Source organism: Thermobia domestica, chromosome 5 (genome assembly GCF_964235325.1).
Source record: "Thermobia domestica chromosome 5, izTheDome1.hap1.1, whole genome shotgun sequence".
Taxonomy (NCBI): Eukaryota; Metazoa; Arthropoda; class Insecta; order Zygentoma; family Lepismatidae; genus Thermobia; species Thermobia domestica.
This window is the reverse complement of record NC_137458.1, coordinates 54,906,667-54,921,899: the sequence shown is the minus strand read 5'-3', so window position 1 is coordinate 54,921,899 and position 15,233 is coordinate 54,906,667. Positions and strand designations below refer to the sequence as shown.

Here is a 15,233-nt window from a genome sequence, read left to right as displayed (position 1 = left end):
CATATATGAGCGATCAGGTATCAACATCATTATACATCGTCAGTTTCACTGGAAATTATGCATAAATCCAGACTCTGAGCAGGAACCAATGCTCTCAGGCATTTTCTGAGGTCACCAGTATCTTGTATACGATTTTCTCAGTTTTTTCATCTATCGTTCATGCACATACTATTTAGATATGTATGTTTCCATCTTTTAATCCCTTGGCGTGGGAGGCCCAGTTTCGATTCCCGGCGGGTGCTCATGTGATTCAGATTCTACATTAATCAGTAGGTCCCCGTCTCATATAGCCTCGCTGCTGAAAAGGGACGTTAAACTCAAAAATCAACATCAGCATCATATTTTAGTCCCTTTTAGAATAAGTTCCATTCTCATAAACATCACGTTTATGCTCCCTATTTCCGACTTGAGGCACGAAATCAAATCTTGAACCTTCAGATGGAGACCACTGAGCAGTTCATTTATCTTATAATTTGATGCTTCTACTGCTCTCTGCTGGCGTCTGCTGGTAGCAGGTGCATTTTTTATAACAGAAATATCTTCGTTTTCAGTCACTGTTGTACAAAATAATTCAAGAATTCTCCTAACTTCTGATTGGCAGGAACTTAACCATTTGATGAATAATCAACCTTCATCCTGGTTATTCATCCTTGGTACTCTCGAAGTCGGCATGAATAGTAGATATAAATTTTGTAAACTGCCCTTACAAATCTTAAATGGGTTGCAAACTATTTAACCATCCCATTGCCCAGCGATTGACGGTTTCTTCCAGATGTAATCATTCGATTTTCTTTGCACAACGCACAAGAAATATTGATGTGTAATCTTCTTAACTATGTATCAACTAGTTATATCACCTTTATTTGAGTAAGTTTTACACTCAACGGTCTTACGATAGTTTTTTTTTTTTTTTTTTTTTAAGCTTCAATATCAAATATTAATCCTAAATTTCATACATACTTATAAGCAGGTGTAAAAGTGGATCTGAAGAGGTAGGGGGACGCATGACGTCACGCAGTCCACCGTACCTATCTTTGTCTTGTATTTTTTTTAGGGAGTGGAAGGACGCCATAGATATTTTTTGGAAGTGGGGGACGACGTCTCCCTGCGTTCCCTCTCACCTTTACCCTTGCTTATAAGATGATTAAAAGCGCAATCGCAATTTTCGCAGCTTTTTTTTAATGATCCTGAAATAAAAATGATCGCAATTGTCAATAATTTTCGCATAATCGCAACTGTTGCAAATTGCAATTGCTATATATATTTCTACAGATACCTAGATACCTACAGTGCTATTCAGATATTATCTGACTTTCAGGTAACCTACTATACTCCCCTACACGCTTTTTCAGTATAGCAACAAATCATTCTCTCAATTTTGGTCCCCAGTGGCTGCCAGTGAACATCATAAAGGCATATGTCAAACATTACACGGTTACTTAAATGTGCACTGTCGGGCAACAGAAAATTAAGAGATATTCGAGCATTTGATTATGTTAATACAATTAAAAGCTTGCTTATATGTAAATAATATTTAAAAATTTATTACCTGTAAATTTATAACAAGAATGAATACACATAATAAACATCCAATAACTCCAATGACTGTTCGTCTGATAAGGAACACTGTTTCCGCTGAAAGAACAAACAATTATTATTATTATTATTATTATTATTATTATTATTATTATTATTATTATTATTATTATTATTATTATTATTATTACATGAGTTTATCTTGGTTGTAGATGATGCAATAATGCATATTTCATAAGTTGTAATATTAAACTACGTACTGTTCTGTTCAAAAATATCATGGCCTTTCAATTCTCTTTCAAAAGCCCCATACTTTTGATTGATTGATTGATTGATTGATTGATTGATTGATTGATTGATTGATTGATTGATTGATTGATTGATTGATTGATTGATTGATTGATTGATTGATTGATTGATTGATTGATTGATCCAACAGGGGCATCAGCGTCATCTCTATATTACGTCACGATTCTGTACTTTTATCCATATCTACGTGTAAACCAAGTAAAATAATATAAATCCTCTTTGGCTGTTTAACGTTTTCATTTCAAATCAAAATATCGGATTCTCCTGTATACAGCTATGAAAACACGATCTTTTCAAGAGATTCAAATAAAACAAGATCGAACACAATGCTTACAAAAGCAATGGAAATGACAGTGAAAAATTAAATTTGCCATCGTATCCCATGGCAAAAAGAATGTCGCATGCACTGTAACTGACACTTAATCGTAAATATGTCCATTTTCTTTGTATCCTCCGAAAGGTTTCAACAGAAAGAAAGATTATCACATTTAATTTCAGTATTTTTGTTCAATATTAGCATAAAATAAATAAAGTAGAAGTAAAAGAAAACTTAAATATGTATTGGAATGAAAGAAAAAATGTAATTGTTGCTTATAGAATTAGGCACATGCTTAATCCTACACTGCATGATTTTTTGTATTTAAGTGTAATAATATACAGGCATATGATAAGACACTTCTAATTAATATCCGAATAGAAAAATGTCCTAAAGTATTTTTTCGTGCTAGAATATAAACAAACTTTGTATCACTTACGATACATTATGCATCAACATTTTATGTTCCTCTCTCGTACAAAGTCAAATTATACTATACGTAAAAACAATTAGGAAACTTACTTTATGAACTTGGAATTGTTGCAACTTCGAAACTATTCTTTGTCCTTCAGAGTAGACGACCCATAAACTCTTCTATTCTCACCTTCGCTAAACACGCGCACGACTTCTTTCTCTCTGTACTGGAGTAACATTTTCCTGCCATCTACCAGATATATGGTGAACTATGTGCTCAGGAGAAATATCAGATATGATACAATACGTATTTGTGATACAGCTCACGGTCTGAACACTAATACTAGCCATAATTTATTTTGTATCAAATATGATACAATATGCATTGTAGGGTTAACTGATTATGGATCATGTATATTTCACTTGATCAGGAGGACAATCTATGGCAATATGGTTTAATAGTTAGAAATAGGAGTGGAAATTGGGTATTCATAAAAGATAAGTTGCGAGTACACCCGAACGTGTAGCGTAATAGAAGGGTTGAGATTAGATCTAAAAAATAAAAGAGAGTAAGAAAGAGTGTGGTGTAGTCAATTTGAAGTACTATGAGTGGATAGCAGCTTCAAAGTAACTTTGTAATAACCATTACAACTGATTACATGAGTGCTAGCACATTTCCTGATATGATTCACGAATGTCATCTTTAAGAGAGACTGTCAATCATGTAGAAAAGAACAATATGGACAAAATCATTTTTACTACCAACACTGTGAAAGGAAATATCTTGCTGGAGGGAATTTTATACTTCACGTTGAACATAAAGACTTCACTTCGAAAAAGAACACAATCGTGGATTCAGACCTACGTATGGAACATTTAATGAAGCTTTTCTTTTTTTCTGTAAAAAAATGCTCAAAGTTCGTATAAACCCCAGTAACCATGTTAACACGAAAACAGTTTCCGTAGCATAAGTCCATACAGTTAAGTTGTAAATGAAGAAAGCTGAGAAAACTCAGGAACACCGATTGCAAAAAGACATTTTTACTTAAGTGAGATTATGGAATAAGGAAAAAATAACGAATGATTGATAGCAGAAACTAATAACTAATAGTACTAAGATAGTTACGTCGTCTACACCAAGGAACAAGTAGCTTCGTGCTCAAAGCAACATTTCAACTAAAAAGTGTGACCAATCACTCTATACAGCAGTTGAAATATAGGCCAGTTTTATGTAAAGAAGTAATCATTGAAGGCATTCCTCATCTCTTTAAAAAGTTTTGTTTCTTTGCTGGTCAGGTTTTTGCAAGACAACAGCTTCATATTAGAAAATAATGTCTTGCTATGTAAATTGCTACAGCGTACCTATAGAGTTGATACTTTGTTTGTTTGTAAATGTATGTTAATTCTTGCAATTAACCATATGACCTAAAGACCTCAAAGGTTCATATTTCAAAAATCAACCGTTATCTTTACGATACCCTCTGTATATTTGTTGATAACTCAAATGTCTTGTATCAAAGGCATTCCAACTAATGCTCCACATACCCACACATCGGTCTCGTGCAATTTCGGCGCTGAAACAAAAATATCAATCTAAAATAAAATGTCAATGTGCCGATTTTATTCCCACACCAGTGACGTAGAAGTTTTACAAGTATCAGTTTACAAACTGTTTTCGACCTCTATTCAGTAGTGTGTGAAATTTGGACTAACAGATAATTATATTTCTACACCAAACATTATTTCCATTTATTGAACACAAAGTATAAAAAGATTGGCATTATTTCTACTCCAAGCATTTCGTACATACATACTTATATACGAAAATGACCAGGAACGACCCACAATTCGTCAATTACAAATGACAGATTACCATATCAGTGTCTGCCTGGAGCTTGAACATCCAGTGTAGTTTTGTGATATTTCTGAATTATCGTATTTTGATGGGTTTTTTGTGATATTTCTTAATTGTACTGTGAAAACCATTAGCGTTACAAATGGGTAAGAACAATGACAAAATGGAACATCCCAGGATATTTGAGTAGAAACTGTCTTATTATGAATATGATAAAAGTGTATTAGAAGTCGTATCCTCAAGATACGTACTAAACGAACTTTTCAAATTTTCTAAAGAAATTTTCTTCTTGGAAATTATTCCTTGCAAATGTAGAATATGAATATACTTCTGATATAGGCTACTTTACGTTTTCATTTGTTAATATTTTGTGCCATTTTTGTCTTATTTTTATAGAATGATATTTGATTGTTTGCACAAACATGTTAAAATTGTTTATCGACATCCATATTACTTACAAGTATCTAATCGTAGAAGAGATCTTGCACTTGAATTGTATATCTCCACGGCAACATGTTCTTCTTCGATTTGTGTGGCAATTATTCCAACAATTGATAATAACTGAAAACAAGATGAAAGTTAGGATCAAAAAATTGTACTATCATGCAGAAATTAATATAATTAGCGACAAAAATGGACACATGTTTATATTATGTTTTCTTATTTGCAATAGAATAGCAGTCAATTTGTCTTTTAACGTCATTGAATTCAATCGTACATAAATGTTTACATCCATAAGATTGAGTCGAAATAAATGTCATTTTCTTTCCGACTTCGCACAATCATACGTTGTTAGTCATAGAAGCAAGGCGAACCTTGCTCTGTTGAACAATGCATCTGTAGAACAACGTTGTAAATATCGCGCAACAGATGGTACCGAGATGGACTTTTATATACAGAGACGAGACTGAGAAGGGAATTTTATACGAGACGAGACCGAGACCGAGACAGACCTCTATAAATCAAAACGAGACTTAAGTCAGTCTCGAAAGTCTCGGTCTCGTCTCGAACATTGATATTGATAGTTATAAAAATTGCCTTTACTCAAAATTTGTTCGTTGCTGTGTGAGATAATATAGGAAAGGTTGACTGATATACAGTGGCATATTTAAGAAGTGCCTGTCGGGCTTAAGCTCTCCGGAAACAAATTTGTGATCATTTTTTGGCATTGCACGTACAACACAAATGTTTCTTACTCGTTCTTCAAGAAACAAAATCCATTGCTGATATATATAGCCTTCTCTCTCTTTATCTCTCTCTCTCTCTCTCTCTCTCTATATATATATATATATATATATATATATATATATATATATATATATATATATATATATATATATATGCGTGCCTCGGCTTTAGTTTGACCACTGAACACCTAAAACTCAATCCATACCATATAGCTATATGCAAATTATTCAAAGACTTACAGTTAGTAATACACATTGTGTTGATTTTTGGTTTGGTTTGTTTTAGTTTAACGTCCCACATTTATGCTAGGATGGCTAAAGGAGACGTGGAGCTACTGATTATAGTGGAATTCGAGCCACCTCAGTCGTTCAATTTTACCCCCACCGGGAATCGTACTCGGGACCACGCGAACCGAAATAGAGGGTGCTAGCCGCTAGACCAAATGGGATCCTCACATTGTGCTGATTTAAATCGTTGAGTCAGTGTTGCCAGATCCGAAGATCAAAATGTAGCATGTCTGAGCTCCAAAAGTAGCAGATTTGAACTATTTGTAGCCTAACAATATATAAATGAATTATTTGGCAACTAATGACTTGTACTAATGAAATAATTTTAACATGGACTGGGCATATAGAAACAAGAAATTATGATCGATGGACAATTCTAGACTGCATACCACGAGACAAAAACAGCCTAGGAAACGTCCGCATACAAGAAGGTGTGACAAAATCCAAAGGGGAGTAACCTGGAAAAGAATTGCCCAAGATAGTTGTGGAGAAGACTTGGAAAGACCTTTATCCAAACTAAACCAAGTCATAATTTAATAATTTTATAGAAGCGAAAAATCTGTTCTTTAAGTAAGACCTATAGTAATGTTTTTCAAACTATACTAAGTAATTACAAAGTAATAGGATGCTTTTAGACTTACATTGTTACACCACTAGAAAGAGCATAGTCTATTAAAGTGTCAATTAAACACGGAGATGTGAAACGATAATAAAGTATTTGATCAATTAAAATCAAGTAATAATTTACCCTATTTGTTAAGATAATGAACGTTATATTCTTTTTTTAAGATGACGATCAGAGCAGGATTTTTGAATAATAAATGAGAAACTGTAAAATTCAATTTCAGTACGATTAAATACATTCGTGCTGCTATGTGTTGCGTTAACCGTTAGAATGTATTGAACAATTCTGATTCAAAGGAAGGAAATAAACTACTGGAGTAATTTAATAGAGTTTATGTGTATAGTCAATACTGAGGCTATATGAGACAAAGTCTATTGCTGAAAGTGAAATATGGGTTACTATTCCAGGTATTCCAGGGTTTTATTCCTGATGATTGAACCTGAAACATACGCATGGAAAGCATTAGCTCTAGAAAATTAGCTATGAAAAGGCACACCATACCATAATTCTAAGTCAAGAATAAAGGCAAAAAATAAGAAGAGGAAACAACAGACTGTATGATAATAATACTTTCACAATTTTAATTTCACACTATTTATTTCGAGACTTTCGAGACGAGACCGAAACTTAGTCCTCGAGACCGAGATCGAGATAACCATCTGTTGACCGAGACGAGACCGAGACCGAGACGGCGATTTTTGACTCGAGACGAGATCGAGACCGAGACCGCTATTTATCAACCGAGACGAGACCGAGACTGTACAAAGACTCGTCTCGTCTCGTCACCATCCCTACGCAACATCTCGGAGATTTTGTATGGCCGTTACAGATTGTATCAGTTTCAGCAGTTATCATGGGTGAAGCAGTCATAAGTCGTGGTCTCTTCAGACACTATTGCATAAAAAGGTAAACTTTCGTGGTACCTGCAGGTGCAACATGTGCCGTAGAAATATGCAAAGTTCAACGGGTGTTCAGTCTGTTTAAAGACACCAGTCTGCAAGAAAAAAAAAACTCACAGGGCATCCACCTACACTCATTAATGAGACCCTCGTGAGGAACTAGAGACATCAACACGCCAGACAGTTGAAGTATAGGCGTCACAAACTATCGTGATTCGGCATCTTCATCGAATGGAGTTTGTCAGTAAATTGGCGAAAAGAAATCCTTATGATCTCAACAAGGAGCTCTCAATATCAAGGATCTCAATAAGAGGATCTCAATAACAACTCAAGCGGCAAAGCGACATTTGTCGGAAATTTCTGGGAAATCAAAGGACCTGCGGTTTCTGGAGACAAATCTTAACTGTTGATGAAAGGTGGGTTTACATGCGATCACCAGACCACAAAAAAAAAAAACAATGGTTCTAACTAGCACCGTAAGTTGACCCGATCGTGCAAGGAGGACACTTTGACATGAAAGCAATATTTGTATTTGATGGAAGTGTGATGTACACTGAGAACTCATTCCGGCTAAGCGTGCTTTTGACATCGACCTCTGTGCTGAACAAATACACTGCATATACCCAGTTCTTTGTTTGAAGTATCCGATTCTGATGAGGCGAAATCGCTCCCGTCTCCAAATCTAAAAATAAGAGCACGGTGGCTCAGTAGTAAAGTGCTCACCTCTTGTCCTAGAGGTCTCTGGTTTAATCCCAGTCTCAAGTTTGTGATGGCCAACACCATGTCCGTGGGTTTTCTCAAGGTTCTATCGTTTCCTCCCACATCCTTATTCCACCAATTATTTTATCATCATTCACTCTAATTAATCATCCGTTTCCTTCAACCTAAAGAACATAAAACTGAAAAATCCACAACGCTCCTTGTAACCGATTTAGAAAGGTGCAACAGAAACCCTGAATCTGCGTAATTGGGCTTTCCTTGCATCCAGCGTATGGCAGACCTTACGCGAGACCTTCGATATCTCATTTCCTGAAAAGCTGCACATCAACAACTTGGTAGAGGTGCTAGCTGGAGCCCAAGAGTTCTTCCAACCAAAACTGCTACAAAAGGACTGTAATAGAATTCAACAGTTGGCCAGACAGTGAAGGGCATAGGAACAGATTGTTTACACTACGCTGAGACTACCTCCGCGCTGAGATATCGCATGCTCCCGTTTTGTCGACATGGCAAAAACAACCTATATTTCAAATTACCCTCGTATATTCTAACTCATCTAATAAAGTTTTGAAAAAGAAGATATATATATATATATATATATATATATATATATATATATATATATATATATATATATATATATATATATATATATAAACTATCTTGGATTTATACTATTTGCATACACTGTTTTATAAATCAGAAAGCTTCCTTATGGCTAAGTAGTCTGAGTTTTCGTTTTTTCTAGAAGGGGATACCGGTTGGATTCAGGTGGAAGCTTCGGTTTCAGCGCTTGGTAAGTGTATTGCACGACAGTGCATTTGTACATGTCTCGCAAACTGGAAAGACAATTAAACTTTAAACTTCCATGAATGACAGTGCAAGGACTTTCAACACTATTGTAGAGTCATAATTAAAAACAAACTTGACGTTCAATTTTCTCTTGGCTTTTCTAGGTAGATTGTTTAGATACACAGTCGGAAGGCCAATGGAACAAAGAATATACACCTTTATTTGCTGTAATCCTATGTAGAGAAATTAATTCTTTCATATTTGTTTACGTATTTGTCGAACATCGAGGTCATACAGGACAGAGTCTATTTGATGCATAAGGTCCCATGTTCGATTCCTGATGGGGCAGCACTAAACTTTGAAAGCATTACGGTGATTCGAATTCCATTTTATGATGTAAATCACGTCTCATATAGCCTCGGTACTGAAAAGGGGGCGCTAAAGTTCAACAAACAAACAAACAATACTATTTAGCACCTTCATCCCCGAGGTGCACCACTGGTCGTGCACGTTCAACAAAATAAGATAATTAAAGTAACGCAGTTGGAAAAGCGTTACCTTCACACACACACACAAAAAAAAAATGACATTCAAATTTCAGGAATTTGGGGGTTGTTATGAAGCAATCCATTCTAAGGTGTGCAGGGTTGTCGAGTAATACATACAGCAGCAAAATTTTAATTTTGTGATTTTTACTGATTTCAAGCATAATCCCGTTATTTTAAAAAAAATGATTTTGAAGTATACATAAATTTGATATCTTACTTAAGTTAATTGGTTATTGAACACTAAAATTATATACTGTATGACAAAATTTAATTTTCAGGACGTAAAGATAATTTAAAATTTAAAAAGGAAATATGTAAAATCAAATCCTAAAATCCCTGTTCATTTCAAAGAAAAGAGAAAAATAATTCCCTATAAATCCTAAGAAAACGAAGATTGAACAGATAACGAATATCGTTAAAAGCTATTCTCTCAAATCTACGTTCTTAACGGTGCAACATCGTACGTAGAATTTCTTCAAGGGGGTGAAGGAGATCAAGCTCCCGTTTTCACATCTTTCAGGATTTTTGTACAAATTTTAACATGGTAAATGTTTATTTTTCATAATACCTTGTTCAAGAGGGCGTTAAACCAGAAACCGGAATACGTCACTGTAAGAATGCTACGTATTGTTAATACTTATAACCCTATTTCTTTCCAGCTCACTAGAGTTACTTACAGCCTAAGCATCTGAAACACGCACATACCTACAATTTTTGTGTTGAAATTGCAAAGAAATTCGATAAATCAGACCTGCACAGATCATCCCTAAAATGTAACATGCAATAATAACAAGGTATAATTCAATCTATATCAATTGAAAATAATTTAACGCAAGAACCACAAACAAAACAAGTCAAATGTCCTTATTTCTAAATACAAACACAAGCACTAACGGCTCTTGAGGGAAGTCACATTGGTAAAATTTTAAATATTCTTGCTACTATAATAGTTGTTCCCCCAAGCCTTCCGCTTATCTGCAAGTTAGGCTACCTGCACGCTAACGTCATCTCTTGGCGTTCCGTAGGAGGCAGCACTGCTAGTGACATCTATTAGCTTGACTATGAACCATCAAGAATTAGTGTAATTGATAAAGTGAATCGTTTTACAATAAAGATTAAGAATATTTAAATTCGTTCACCTTAATGTTTATGCAACCTCCACCTCTTGAATGTTTTGTGGTTTGCGTGTTAGCGTTACTTACAGACTGCAATAGGATAAGCTAAAGCAAAAAGACTTACCTACTGTACTAATTTTTGTATATAGCTTTTTGAAGCTCTATGAAGCCTTTCTACCTTCGCCTGTAGCACTAAAATTTTATTTTTTTTTTCGATGTTACATCCCTCAAAAGTCGCCACTGAAGTCAAGTATGGTAGAAAGAAATGGTTAAAAATTCATTATTACTAAGAAAGGTAATAGAGGCAAACACACCAGCACTTACTGAGAAAAATAGACCTATAATTGCCGTTGCTGTCTGCAGGTTGACTCCACAAACTATTTTTTTGGATTTACTTCCCACTTTTTCTTTGCTTTGTCCTTTTTCCTGTCAAAAAGAATTCAATATATCTCAGAAATCAAAATTGTGAAAGAATATGGCTCTCTTTATATGTACAACATTGTAAATACAAATTGTGTTCAAAGTAGAACAGAAAAAAAAAACAATCATTGTTCAGTTGAACTCGACTAATACAGGGTTTTCATAAAGTCTGGACGGATTTAATTTGCTTATAATTTTCATAAAAATGCTCATAATGAAATCAAATAAAGTGCAAACGGTAGCGGAAGGATTAAATTTTTAGTTGGCAACACTGTTAGATAAGCGACAACTCTGAACACGTTGAGAGAGGGAGAGGGAGGGCAAGGGTCAGTTTCTTACCAAATTCCATCCACTGTTGTTTTCATTGTTGTTTCAATGTTGACTGTTAAAAGTAAGTTGTAAGCTGTATTGGTGTGTGTGTCTTTTAAAGAAATAAATAAATGAAAAACTCCTCTGAGAAGACTATTTTTTTACCTATCAAAGATGGCGTCGGTGAAAGAGAAAGCGCAATGTGTTCTGTGGTACGCAGAGCTAAAATCACCAATTCTGGTGTGTCGAAAGTTTACCAAGAATTCAAAAAGCCGGCACCGACTGAGAGTGCAATCCGAAAGTGGCATGCTAAGTTCTTGGAGACAGGAAGCGTCCTGTACCGTCCTCGAAGTGGGAGGCCGCCAACATCGGATCAAACACGGCGGAACGCTGTGAGTGGATTCCAGCGCCGCCTACGCGAATGTGTGGACGTAAATGGCGCCCAGTTGGAGGTGTGGCGGTGAATGAACTGAGCTGGTGCAGATTACAGGTAAAAATTTAATCCTTCCGCTACCGTCTGCACTTTATTTGATTTCAATATGAGCATTTTTATGTAAATTATAAGCGAATTAAATCCGTTCAGACTTTATGAAAACCCTGTAGATATATTGAAATTGAACGTCCCTTTTCAGCACTGAGACAATATTTACTGCTTAAACTAGAATTTGAATTCGAAATACTACTCATGTTTCAGTCAGAGGTAGGCCTCCCCATTGTGAATCGAACAAGAAATCACGCATACAGAAAGCTCGCTCCAGCGCGTTGACCACTCGAGCTGAAGAGAGACACTAGTTCACTTACCGAACGCGTTAATGACAGTTGTTTTCCTTAGGTCCCTTTTCAGATCTGTAATGACGTTCACCTCCGGTGCTTGGGGTCCCTGGTTCGATCCCAGCTCGCGCCGTGTGGACTTTGTGGTAAACAAACACCGTGCTCGTGGGTTTTCTAGGGGTTCTCCCGTTTCCTCCCACTTTCTTCATTCCACCATTTCATTCATTTCTCTCATGTGGTTCGGATTCCACGTTAATCAGTAGGTCCACGTCTCATATAGCCTCGCTGCTGAAAGGGACGCTAAACTAAAACCACCTCACCTCAGATCTGTGATGATTTCAAGAGGTACTCCTGGGAGAAAATTCATTTCACCTACAGTTCAGGTCAGTGCTCTTTTTTACGTGCTCGTGGGTTTTCTCGGGGTTCTCCCGTTTCCTCCCACTTTCTTCATACCACCATTGCATTCATTTCTCATCTTCACCGTCTCCTTTAGCCTAACCGGCATAACCGTGGGATGTAAAACTTAAAGATTTCATTTCACTTTTTTAATGGGGACCATATTTATTAGACAGACCTAGTATGAGGCATACACTAAAATAAAGTCAAGTCCGAGTCACTAATTTCACAGATAAGAAAATTACATACGTATGAGAAAAGAGTTCACTTCCTGTTAATAAAAATACCGTCCGGTAGGGGAATATTCAGATCAAAATTGAACAGGTCAAAGCCTCGAACATGTAAAACTCTGTCCCATATAGGTCGTAGGCAGAGCGTTAATAAAAAGAGCGTCCAGAATCGACTCCCACTACCGGCTTTTATTATAAAAATTCCGCTATAAAAAGTATTTTACAAAAAATACTATATAGATAATTTCTCTTAAGTTTGGAGGGTTAGATATAGGTAGTCTTTGACCTAGAGGTCGCAGACAGGGTCTCTACAGAGCCCCGAAGCAGGATAAGCAGAGTGGCGTTTGAGACCCAAAGCTCCGATGTAAGCAGTGGGTTGGTTAGGTGGCCACAGAGCCCCGAAGCAGGCTAAGCGGCTGAGGTTGGGAGTCCCGACAAAGCCCCGAAGCAGGCTAGGCAGGCTAGGAGAAAGGTAAAGCCAAGAGTCCTGAAGCAGACTAGATGCCTGGGATTAGATTACTCCTAATGTTCCGAAGCAAACAATAGGAGGGGCACCAGAGAATTGCTAACTGGTACAGGTCTGCTGTCGTCCATCAAATTTGTAGGGGTCCTCGGACGGTGGTGGCGCTGCTGCTCCGTAGTTGTCGTCTGCTTCGTGGGAGGAGCCAGAAGTCCGTCGTCTGCAGGTGATAGTGGATCCATCTGGTATGTAGAATCTTGCAAAACCATGTGGTGTTGTTTATAAACGTAAGCGTGAAGTTGTTTGTATGTTTGTATACAACCCACGTGGGACATTATAATATAGTTTTAAATAGTATTAATTAGCATAACCTTCATTTTATATTCGTACCAGGTCTAATAGGAAAAATGTACTTATTGTTAGTAGTAATATTTTAGTAACTGAAAGCTGGGAGAGAAAGCGGAACACTCTTCTATACGAGGAGCAGACCGAAAGTACGGCCATTTTGTTCTAAAGTCCACATTTTTGTCATTTCAGGAAAGCAACTGCAGCGTCGAAGACCTCCATCCTTCGTCTCTAACCAGTAGGCAGTCCAGTAGCAGTTTTTGTTTACTAGGTAGCAGCAATTGAGTCACAGTGCCTGAACGAGTAAGAAGTGTTTCTGGTACTGCTTGGGGACATGGAATTTTCGGTTGAAGAGCAACGGGTAATCGTGAAATTCCTGGCCGCAGCTGGACGTTATGCAGCTGATATTCACCAATTGGAGGTTGTGTGTAGGCTAGTAGAGGACGTGTGTTGATAGTGCTTTTGCAGAAAACACTGTTAGGAAGTGTGTGCGTGAGTTCAAAGCAGGGCGAACGAGTGTGAAAGATGAGAGAGGTCTGGACGTCCAAGACGCTAACATTGTCCGTGTTGAAAATTCCATAATAGAAGATATGTGTGTCACCATGTAGGAGATTTGTGATACACTGGGGCTAACAATGGGAACAGTAGAACGAATAATTACAAAGAACTGGACGTAAGGAAGGTTTATTCTCGTTGGGTTCTATGAATACTTAATGGCGATCAAAAATGCAAGGATTGGATGAAGTATTCCGAAATTGACATGCTTCAGAAGATAGGGGCGCAAGTTTTCGGAAAGTGTTATGACAATGGATGAATCACAGCTTTATTTTCTTATTCAACCCAGGAACAAAAAGACAATCGATGCATTGGAAACACACAGATTCATTACCCCGAAAAAAATGTCGTCAGGTGGCATCCAATGAGAAGGTGCTGTACGCTACTGCTGGGACTGCCAGAGAGTGATAATATTCCATCCTGTTTCGAAAGGTCATACAATTACGGGCGAGTATTTCAGCACACTTTTAAATACAGAATTTTTGCCAAAATTGACTGAAAAACGACCACAAATGGCAAATGACAATTTCATCCTCCACATGGACAATGCACTCCCACACCGTGCTAATGTTATGACGTCATTCTCGGCTGGCTACAGTATTGAACTTCTGAAACACCCACCCTACTCACCATATTTAGCCCCGAGTGACTTCTGGTTGTTCCCAAACCTTAAGGATTGTCTTCGTAGACGTCATTTTGACAATAGATCATCCCTGGGAAGTGCTATTTTGCAGTATCTGAAATATAACTTCAAAGATGACTATGCCACATACTACACAAAATGGACGGAGCGATAACAACTGCGTATCAGTAAAGAGATATAGTTTGTTGAGAAATAGCAAAAGATTAGTTTCCTGTATTTCCTTGTTCTTCGAAATTAGAACGAAACGGTAAGTACCGGTACTTTTAGTGTGCACCTAATATAAATTTCAAAATTTGATTTCAGAGTCTCAACTATAATGCGTGAAATCCAATTCCCTTTAATTATATTTATTTAATTGTTTAGTTTTGAATTGAGGTTCAATTTACAAGGACCACAAGGCCCCATCTCGTGGACCACTTAAAGATCTGCGGACAACAATTTAAGAAACTGTTTAGGGCAGATTTTCTCAGCTTACTTCATATTACGACCTCCTTTTTTACCAA

At 36.7% G+C, this 15,233-nt stretch overlaps 1 protein-coding gene across 1 annotated transcript in view; it reads right to left on the bottom strand.

The window, feature by feature from the left end:
- LOC145685082 (uncharacterized) overlaps nt 1-15,233 on the bottom strand; it is a 72,931-nt gene that overhangs the window by 37,644 nt on the left and 20,054 nt on the right. Inside the window, exons 2-4 of the mRNA XM_081757427.1 lie at nt 10,926-11,027; nt 4,889-4,991; nt 1,550-1,635 (exon numbers count right to left, since the gene is read on the bottom strand). Of these exons, the coding sequence (XP_081613553.1) occupies nt 1,550-1,635; nt 4,889-4,991; nt 10,926-11,027 (291 nt within the window). The remainder of the gene's footprint in view (nt 1-1,549; nt 1,636-4,888; nt 4,992-10,925; nt 11,028-15,233) is intronic.